At 36.3% G+C, this 11,180-nt stretch overlaps 1 protein-coding gene across 6 annotated transcripts; it reads left to right on the forward strand.

The window, feature by feature from the left end:
- The first annotated feature begins 1,773 nt into the window (after nt 1–1,773).
- Nucleotides 1,774–11,180, forward strand: LOC140829448 (O-fucosyltransferase 1). 6 transcript variants are annotated; one of them, XM_073192696.1, is made up of 12 exons: nt 1,774–1,913; nt 2,034–2,180; nt 4,248–4,309; nt 5,035–5,146; nt 5,267–5,414; nt 6,628–6,706; nt 6,934–7,004; nt 7,486–7,574; nt 8,608–8,731; nt 8,813–9,096; nt 9,187–9,316; nt 10,341–11,180. In XM_073192696.1, exons 4-12 carry the CDS (start codon nt 5,139–5,141, stop codon nt 10,953–10,955), a joined length of 1,548 nt encoding a protein of 515 aa, XP_073048797.1. In that variant the 5' UTR covers nt 1,774–1,913; nt 2,034–2,180; nt 4,248–4,309; nt 5,035–5,138; the 3' UTR covers nt 10,956–11,180. The 6 variants fall into 6 exon arrangements, with proteins under 6 accessions (XP_073048797.1, XP_073048799.1, XP_073048798.1 ...); XM_073192697.1 differs by having other exon boundaries at nt 1,784–1,913; nt 2,037–2,180; XM_073192695.1 differs by lacking the exons at nt 1,774–1,913; nt 2,034–2,180 and having other exon boundaries at nt 4,160–4,309.

An 11,180-nucleotide genomic window follows, 5' to 3' on the forward strand; every position in this document is an offset into this window, starting at 1 on the left:
TTTCAACCGTCGCTATATAGCGACAATTTTCAATACAACCATCGCTAAGTAAAATAAGCGACGGTTTACTACCACCCGTCGTTTTTTTAGCGACGATGTATCGATTACCGTCGCTATTTTTGCGACAGTTTTTAATAAAATGTTCTAATATTGCGACGGTATCATAAACTGTCGCAATTTATTGCGACGATTTTTAAAAAAACGTCGCTCCTGTAGCGACGGTTCACGAAACACCGTCGCTTATTTAGCGACGATTTACTAAACACCGTCGCTCGCTTAGCGACAATTTAACAACAACCGTCGTTATTGTAGCGACAGTTTAACATAAACTGTCGCTAATATTGCGACGTTTTAACCGCTAATAAAAATAAGCGACGGTGTTCTAAAAACCGTCGCTTTTTTAGCCACGGTTTATAATCAACCGTCGCTACTGTAACGACAGTTTTTTGGACAACTGTCGCTAATATTAGTCGACGGGTTTGTACCTGTCGCCATGTGCGACGGTATAATACAACCCGTCGCAATATACGGCGACGAATAAACATAAACCGCCGCCGATCTAGAACGGCGACGGTTTTGTATAAACCTTCGACGATCTATATCAGCGACGGTTTATGAAAAAGCCGTCGCTATTAGCGACGATTAAAGACCTGTCTGTCGCAACTCGCAACGGTTTTCTCGTAGCCCGTCGCTATGATTCTATATATACCGAGCTTCGCGAACATTTTAAATAAGCAATTTTCGTCTATCTCTAATAGTAACGAATCTCTATAAATTTTTCAAAGTTTCGGTTTTTATTTTGTACTAACTATTTCGTATTTATGTTGTAGATTTGCTACTCAGTGCGATTTTTCAGCATTACGTAGAATTGCATGTCTTCGCGCAACATCAGGTTTTAAATTATTTTTTTTTACAGAAAATTTAATACATGATTTTAATTTTTGCGTAGTAGTTTTTTGTGTAAATTTAATACATTACTTTTTTGCGTAAAATTAAACATCTTCGCGATTTTCATTAAACACCGTCCCTATATCAAGCGACGGTTTTTATAAAAAAATCGCCGATTAATATAGCGACGGTTTTTGTTAGACCGTTGCTTAATATAGCGACGGTTTAGTAAAAACCGTCGCTATATGTACTTATAACCGCCGGTTAATAAAGCGACGGTGTACTTATAACCGCCGCTTACATTAGGGACGGTCGGCATATAAACCGTCGCTAATGAGCGACGGTCTTCTTCAACAAAACCGTCGCTATAGGCGATGGGAGTTGATAAACCGTCGCTTTCAGAAAGCGACGCTAACTTCTGTTACGGACCGCCAAACCGTCGTTAAAACCGTCGATTTTACCTTTTAGCGACGGATTTAACCGTCGCTAATTTTTTTTTTTTTTTTTTTGTAGTGAACATAAACATTACGTCTCTTGTGAGACGTTTCGATAATCTTTATCTGTGAAACGGGTCAACCTTACCGATATCTATAATAAAAAGTAATACTCTTAGCATAAAAGTAATATTTTTTTTATTGATGACTCAAATAAGACTCGTCTCGCAAAATACGATACGTGAGACCGTCTCACATAAATTTTTGCTTTATTTCTATTATTTTTCAAATTATACATCATATATCATAACTTACAATATAATATTTTGTGATTTTAAAATATAATAATTGATATTTACGCAAATATCATATTCGAGGAATATTAAAAAAATAATAAAAATAAATAAATTTGAGGACAATAATCTTGAGTACAAAAAAGAAATGAAACCCAGTTATTCATTTCGGTCTCTCATCTGCAGCGCTCTTTCTCACGTACACTCACTCTTTCACACGAACGGTACTGTTCTACGAAGAATATTGCGAAACTTCGGAAAGTTTGGATCACACTCATTGATCTCCGACGATGAGAAGGTAAATTTTCGGAATATAAGTGTGAGAGATTATGAAGTTTGATTAATTTTATCTCCTTAATTTTGTGCTTTTAAACTTTGGAGTCGGATCTGCTGATGCTTCTTTTTTGGCTGATTCCAGTAGATCGGTGCATAGGCACCAGCAGAAGCAATCTGGAGTTAGAGGCATGTTTGGCAGACTATCATTGCTGTAATTGTACTTGTGATCTGCACTCTCTCTCTTTTATCCGCTACCAGGAGTAACAATCGAGCCGTATCTCGAGCCGAGGTCATTATTGTTTTTTAAATTTTTGAATATTTTTGCATATTGCGCATATAATGTTTCGATTGGGAAAGCTCAGTTAGTTGTGGTTGACGCTGAAGTGTTCTGATTGTTGCTTTTTCGTTGCAAGTGAAGATTCACTCTATACTTGTATCTTATGAAATAATAACGTTTTGTTTACGCTAGAAAGTTCTGCTGAAGTATAGAGGTGTTTGATAATCAATTTTTTGTTGCAAGTGAAGATTCACTCTATACTTGTAGCTTATGAAATAATAACGTTTTGTTTACTCTAGAAAGTTCTGCTGAAGTATAGAGGTGTTTGATAATCAATTTTTCGTTGCAAGTGAAGATTCACTATATACTTGTAGCTTATGAAATAATAACGTTTTGTTTACTCTAGAAAGTTCTGCTGAAGTATAGAGGTGTTTGATAATCAATTTTTCGTTGCAAGTGAATATTCACTCTACAATTTTAGTTTGGAAACAGGAATATTTTTTTTTGAATATGTTTGGGTTTGGAGGGAGAGGAGAATGACATATTTGTAAAAAAAAAAAATGATGTATGGTATGTATGTGCTACTAGTATATATATTTTTTTTCATGTTTTCATGCTAAACCACGATGACAATATATTAAAATCTGAGATAGGATACACTGGAAAGGAAACTGCTGTGAAATTTCTTACTATTGATTCTGCTATATTTTTTCTCTCTCTTTCCTCTGAAAATACTGAATCCAAACAAAGCTTAACAAACTTTTTTTCTTTCGGACTCCTAGTTTATCTTGGGACATGAAAAGGAAAATGGAAAGGTGTTAGAAATTAGATAGTGTGGTGTGTGTTCGTGCTTTGACAGTGATGTACCAAATTGACAATACCATGAAATTCTGCTATATTTTTTCAATTTGTTCAGACCCTCTATACTTGTAGCTTATGAAATAATAACGTTTTGTTTACTCTAGAAAGTTCTGCTGAAGTATAGAGGTGTTTGATAATCATTTTTTCGTTGCAAGTGAATATTCACTCTAAAATTTTAGTTTGGAAACAGGAATATTTTTTTTTGAATATGTTTGGGTTTGGAGGGAGAGGAGAATGACATATTTGTAAAAAAAAAATGATGTATGGTATGTATGTGCTACTAGTATATATATTTTTTTTCATGTTTTCATGCTAAACCACGATGACAATATATTAAAATCTGAGATAGGATACACTGGAAAGGAAACTGCTGTGAAATTTCTTACTATTGATTCTGCTATATTTTTTCTCTCTCTTTCCTCTGAAAATACTGAATCCAAACAAAGCTTAACAAACTTTTTTTCTTTCGGACTCCTAGTTTATCTTGGGACATGAAAAGGAAAATGGAAAGGTGTTAGAAATTAGATAGTGTGGTGTGTGTCCGTGCTTTGACAGTGATGTACCAAATTGACAATATCATGAAATTCTGCTATATTTTTTCAATTTGTTCATACCCTCTAAACACTACAAAAAAACGGAACGTATAGCGAAGGTTTTATATAAGCCGTCGCTAAACTTGCGACGATTTTCTTTCAACCGTCGCTATATAGCGACCGTTTTCAATACAACCGTCGCTGAGTAAAATAAGCGACGGTTTACTACCACCCGTCGCTTTTTTAGCGACGGTGTATTGATTAACGTAGCTATTTTTGCGACAGTTTATTATAAACTGTCGCTAATATTGCGAGTGTCATAAAATGTCGCAACTTATTGCGACGATTTTTAAAAAAACCGTCGATGGTGATTTAGCGACAGTATCGGCGACGGTTCTGTATAAACCGTCGCCATAGATCGGCGACGGTATGGCCGAAACCGTCGCCGATCTATGTGGGCGACGGTTTTTTGAAAAAGCGGTCGCTATTACCGACGATTAGAAGCATATCCGTCGCCACTCGCGACGGTTTTACCTTTACCGTCGCTACGAATCTTTTATATACTGAGGTTCGCGAACATTTTACATAAGCGATTTTCGTCTATCTCTGGTAGTAACGAATCTCTATAAATTTTTCGAAGTTTCGGTTTTTGTTTTGTACTAACTATTTCGTATTTATGTTCTAGATTTGGTACTCGGTGCGATTATTCAGCGTTACGTGGAATTGCATGTCTTCGCGCAACATCAGGTTTTAAAGTTTTTTTTTACAGAAAATTTAATACATGATTTTAATTTTTGCGTAGTAGTTTATTTGTGTAAAATTAATACATTACTTTTTGCGTAAATTTAATATCTTCACGCACATCAAGTGCGATTTTCATTAAACACCGTCGCTTAATATAAGCGACGGTGAGCGACGATCTTTTTCAACAAAACCATCTCTATAGGCGACGGGATTTGATAACCATCGCTTTCTGAAAGCGACGCTAACTTCTGTTACAGACCGCCAAACCGTCGCTTTTACCTTTTAGCGACGGAACCGTCGCTAAATTTTTTTTTTTTTTGTAGTGCACATAATCATTACGTCTCTTGTGAGATGGTTTCACGAATCTTTATCTGTGAAACAGGTCAACTTTACCGATATTTATAATAAAAAGTAATACTTTTAGCATAAAAAGTAATATATTTTTTATTGATGACTCAAATAAGACTCGTCTCGCAAAGTACGATACGTGAGACCGTCTCACACAAATTTTTGCTTTATTTCTATTATTTTTCAAATTATACATAATATATCATAACTTACAATATAATATTTTGTGATTTTAAAATATAATAATTGATATTTACGCAAATATCATATTCGAGGAATATTAAAAAAATAATAAAAAAAAAAAATAAATTTGAGGACAATAATCTTGAGTACAAAAAAGAAATGAAACCCAGTTCTTCATTTTGGTCTCTCCTCTGCAGCGCCCTTTCTCACGTACACTCACTCTTTCACACGAACGGAACTGTTCTACGAAGAATATTGCTAAACTTCGGAAAGTTTGGATCATACTCATTGATCCCCGAGGATGAGAAGGTAAATTTTCGGAATATAAGTGTGAGAGATTATGAAGTTTGATTAATTTTATCTGCTTAATTTTGTGCTTTTAAACTTTGGAGTCGGATCTGTTGATGCTTTTTTTTTGGCTGATTCCAGTAGACCGGTGCATAGGCACCAGCAGAAGCAATCTGGAGTTAGAGGCATGTTTGGCAGACTATCATTTGCTGTAATTGTACTTGTGATCTGCACTCTCTCTCTTTTATCCGCTACCAGGAGTAACAATCGAGCCGTATCTCGAGCCGAGGTCATTATTGTTTTTAAAATTTTTGAATATTTTTGCGTATTGCGCATATAATGTTTCGATTGGGAAAGCTCAGTTAGTTGTGGTTGATGCTGAAGTGTTCTGATTGTTGCTTTTTCGTTGCAAGTGAAGATTCACTCTATAATTGTACCTTATGAAATAATAACGTTTTGTTTACTCTAGAAAGTTCTGCTGAAGTATAGAGGTGTGTTTGATAATCACTTTTTCGTTGCAAGTGAAGATTCACTCTACAATTTTAGTTTGGAAACAAGAAATTTTTTTTTGAATATGTTTGGGTTTGGAGGGAGAGGAGAATGACATATTTGTAAAAAAATGATGTATGGGTATGTATGTGCTACTAGTATATATATTTTTTTTCATTTTTTCATGCTAAACCATGATGACAATATATCTTAAAATCTGAGATAGGATACACTGGAAAGGAAACTGCAGTGAAATTTCTTACTATTGATTCTGCTATATTTTTTCTCTCTCTTTCCTCTGAAAATACTGAATCCAAACAAAGCTTAACAAACTTTTTTCCTTCGGACTCCTAGTTTATCTTGGGACATGAAAAGTAAAATGGAAAGGTGTTAGAAACTAGATAGTGTGGTGTGTGTCAGTGCTTTGACGGTGATGTACCAAATTGACAATATCATGAAATTTGATTAGTTGAAAGGTTAATTGTGTGATCCTTCAGTACCTTTCAGAATTATATTCATGATAACAGCTTCTCTGTGTTTTCTTTTATGGCAAAAATTATATTTTTTTATGACATTATCCACAACAACTACAAGTTGTCACTCTCCTGTGTATAGTTTCACTATATTTCTCCCACAAAGGACACCATGGCTTAAAGTAGTTTTTATCGTCCTTTTCTTCGTCCAAGGGTCGAAGAGAGCTTTAACCTTTAGGGCATTTATCACTCTTCTATTAAGATCGGGAATTTAGCCAAGTGGCCCAAGTCGTAACAACTCATGTGTAGAACTCATTTTAGTTACGTAGTTCTGTCTCTTGTCGTGGAAGGGTTCAAGTTGAAGACGTATGAGTTGTCTATATGACTATGACAGCTGCATCTCTGCTTATGACTTACTTTCTTATTTTGTTAGTACCATCGAGATTACCGTGCTCACTACTATTTTCTTATTAAACCTCAGGAAGTTAATAGAGATACACTTTTATTTGTTATGCTTGCCGTGCTTGTCTTGTATGGCAGATTGATGTGGATACACTTTGGGATACAGCTGCTTCCGGTGGATGGAGGCCATCTTCTGCTCCAAGATCTCATTGGCCTCGTAGGTCTTTTACTTAGATTAGAGTTCGTACCCTATAGATTACCGTTCCTTCTTTAGAAACTAGTTTTTATTGAATTGTCACTCTTATTTACAGCCGTTGTTTCATTTTAAAATCCCAGTTCGTCCAATCTATTCAATAGACTAATGTTAAGGCTGATCATAAAGAGTTTCTATGCGCAAAGTATCAGGATTTATGATTATGGTTGTACATATGTATACATGTGCAGCTCCTCCAGCAGAAACCAATGGTTATTTGCGAGTTCGCTGTAACGGTGGCCTCAATCAGCAAAGAAGCGCGGTATGCTACCAATATAGTAATGAAACAGCAGTGATAATCTTCTATTCACAGAAACCATGTGCTAGAATGATGTGATACTCTAGCTTCTTGACATGTTTCAATCATAATTTCTAAATTCCTTGCATCTTTTAATTCAAGAACCTCATCCTTAGGTCAATTTTTTTATATCTGGTGGCCAGTAGCATGAGGGTCACCTTTTTACTCATTTCCTGCATTTCTTCACTCTGAGGTGACACCATCTATATTATATCGTTGTAAAATAATTGTGGAAGTAGACATTGGTTTTGTGTCCCCAGTCACCAGTCAACATTCATTTGTGCTGGTTTTTACTTACATGTCATGTCTTATATGTGAAGATGAGAAACATTTCAAAAATCTTGTCACTTTGACTCATGATTAAAGAAGCCAACATTTGCTACTTATATGGTGGCATAGAATTTGTGAACAGCATATGACTCCATGGAGTTTGTGTATATGCTAGATCTGTAATGCTGTCCTTGCTGCTCGAATTATGAATGCCACACTTGTTCTGCCTGAACTTGACGCAAATTCTTTTTGGCATGATGACAGGTGCGTACTTCCACAAAAGTCCAACGTTTCCTTTTTATGTTTAATAATAGGGTAGATAGTTGTGTTGTGAACTTATTTTGAATTTCTGTAGATTTAATAACAGATATGAATGTATGAGGTGGTGTAAATTCGAACATTAAAGTAACTATCAATTGAGGGTATGAATATCTCAAATGGAATATTAGGACAGGAACATTTACTGAACCCTTGCTTCTGGAGTTTGGTGTGCTCATCGTTTAGACGTTGTTCTGATGTTTATTATGTGGTGATATTTTGGATCTTTGCATCTATTGCAAAATTGAAATTGGGATTGTCTTGGTGTCCAAGGTTTCAAGTTGCCTGATATTGCTATGGAAGCGTTCTACATGTTGATTACATCATGTTATGCTGACTAGTGATGAATGGATGGTATACATGGCTTATTGTCGGATACGATTTTCCCTTCTTTATAGCATGCAAATTTTGATTTAGAGTCTCTGCATGCTAAAGTTCAAATTCACGGAAGCAAATCTCTCATGCTCTCACTTTGCCTATTGTTTCAATGGTTCCATAAGCAAGACTTGAACCACATGCAACACTCTCCTATTTGCATACTTAACAGTGACATCTCAAAACTCTGTAACAAACTAGTTGTTTCCTGTCTCGCATTATATATTAACCAGCAACAGTCCTATCATTAATATGACCTATTGGTGAAACCTAACAACTGCATAAAAAAAAACACCAATATTACTTTTCAAGCACAACGTACGATCATTTTCCACCTCCGATCTGGATTTTTTCCAGGTCCACCTTTCAAATATCAGGTGTAGAGTAAGTGATTGATTGTTGTACTAGTGCTTTTAAATTCAGGCTGTAATGTCATAGGTAAAGGGTCCGTTTACTAAATTCCAAGTCTAAGCAAGTGCAGCACACCTGAAGGCAATTCAGCGCATGGGTTATAGCAGCAATTTATTTTTCTGGTCCAGTAAAAATATTTACATTAACTCATGCGTGCAGCCGAATCATAATGTCATATCGTTTTTCTTTGTAGTGGATTTCATGGTGTCTATGATGTCGAGCATTTTATCAAGTCGTTGAGGTATGATGTAAACATTGTTGAAAGTATTCCAGAAATCCGAAAAAATGGGAAGATCAAGAAGATAAAAGCTTTTCAGGTGAATACATGCATGACCGCAAAGTTTTCAGTTGATATAAATTAAGATACCATCTTGACAAAAAATGTCTTATTGGCTCAGCTGCGACCTGATAGAGATGCTCCCATCAGTTGGTACATGACAGTTGCTTTAGAGAAGATGAAGCAGCATGGTGCTATTTATCTTACCCCTTTCTCTCATCGCATGGCTGAAGAGATTGATAACCCTGAGTATCAACGATTAAGGTGTCGAGTGAACTATCATGCATTAAGATTTAAGCCCCACATTATGGAGCTTAGTAACTCAATAGTGAACAGACTTCGTGCACAAGGTCACTTCATGGCTATACATCTTCGCTTTGAGATGGATATGCTTGCTTTTGCTGGGTGAATCTTTACCCCTTGTATTGACATGCTTGAACTACTCTATTCTTTTATTGCATTTGAAGTTGTCATATTTGATTAGCCCTTTTTCAGGTGCTTTGATATCTTCACTGCAGAGGAACAAATTTTTTTAAAGAAATATCGGAATGAAAATTTTGCACCAAAGAAACTTATTTACAGTGAAAGAAGGGCGATTGGAAAGTGCCCTTTAACTCCAGAAGAGGTATTTTTTCTGATATTTGTTACTAATTTTTTTCGTACATTTTCACGTAGAGTCATTGAAGCTTATTTTTCCTCTTTTTCATCTCCTTTATTGTGATAATAAATGTGGATCATATCTTGCTTTCTCTGTAATTTCTTGATGTACAAATGCTATTGCATTGGTGCTGACTTTCTTAAAAAGTAACTGCAACTTTGACTTTCCTCTTGAAAATGAATATGAAATTTAGTTTTGCATAGTATTCATAAAATAACAATAGTTGTTCGCTAGAAAACAAAAATTAACATTTTTACTATCCCTGTGAAAATTGCATTCTGCAGAGTCGGCCTTTCGGATATTTAGTCTAGTTTATTACCATCCGCAGTGTGTCATTCGAAGTTATTTTGTTTGATAAGCCGTTCCAGTGACAAAATTGTTTGTGCATACTTTACCTTTATTCTCAATTGTTCTTTGTTGCTATCCAGAATTTTCATGGTGCATTTGGTCTCTTTTTGTTTGAGAAGACATGCCTCCTTTCCCCTGGTATGGCAATCGATGGGAGATTGGTGGCATATAGTTTGGTAATTGCCCTTAAGCTTGCCGTTTCTAGGCATACCATCAACAGCAGTGATGTGGCCTACCAAATAACGAGAAAACACACTGACAATTGGTAAAGTCTGAAAAGAGGTTAATCATAGATAGATGTGATGCATGCCCTATGTACCAGGTTACTTGATTTCGATAGCAGTGAAGGTTACCAGTATATGTCTCTCATTGATGGACTGAGCAATAATTTCGCAGTAGTTGCTGCCAAAATGAAGGATCCATGTCAGATTGAGTATGAGCTATTAGAAATGAATGAAATTGAGACAGGTTTTTTCTTGAAGTTGGTCGTCATATGACATATATCATTCACTGACATCGTCCATGATGTTAGATTACTTTGTCCCCAAATCTTATCCGTTATCAGAACATAATCGGTCAAAATAAAAAAATGCCACGCTGATCATTGTTCAATGTGCTAACATGATACTTTGACATCCTGCAGGTGGGTCTGGTCTTACGAGCAATGGGGTTTGATAACTCTACTACGATATACATTGCATCCGGGGACCTATTTGGGGGTGAGCGATTCATGAAACCATTTCGATCTTTGTTCCCTCGCCTTGAGAATCACAAGACAGTAGATTCTACTGGCGAACTGGCCAAGAATACAAATGGCATTTTGGGTTCTGCTGTAGATTATATGGTTTGTCTGCTCTCAGACATTTTCATGCCAACATATGATGGCCCAAGCAACTTTGCTAATAATCTACTCGGTCACCGCCTCTACTATGGTTTCCGCACAAACATTCAACCGGATAGAAAATCTCTTGCCCCTATCTTTCTTGATCGGGAAAAGGGGCGTCTAGCAGGTTTTGAAGAAGATGTTAGACGGGTGATGCAAAACACAAACTTTGGTGGACCACACAAACGGATATCACCCGAGTCATTCTATACAAATTCTTGGCCCGAGTGCTTTTGCCGGATACCGGCTACCAATCCAGCTGATAAATGCCCACCAGATAATGTCGTGGATATTCTGGACAGTCAGTTGACAACAGGAGTGGTTGACGATACAGAATCTGTCTCAACGAATTCAACATCCATAGTAGATAAGTAGGATATTCAATTTTCACCTCTCCAGAGCTGCAACGTGATGCTGACCGGAGCCAGGAGTAGTAAATTTTTCCTCGATGTATCTATCCAATCAGGTATCCTCCTGTGAACTAATCGTATCTTCATCTTTAGATATGGAGCTTCTGAGGTTGAGTAGGCATACAATCCCCATTACTGAAAATAACGACAATCTTTGAGTGCACAATGCAACGACCTCGTGTTAGTTTTC

The sequence above is a fragment of the Primulina eburnea genome, chromosome 4 (genome assembly GCF_022965805.1).
Source record: "Primulina eburnea isolate SZY01 chromosome 4, ASM2296580v1, whole genome shotgun sequence".
Lineage (NCBI taxonomy): Eukaryota > Viridiplantae > Streptophyta > Magnoliopsida > Lamiales > Gesneriaceae > Primulina > Primulina eburnea.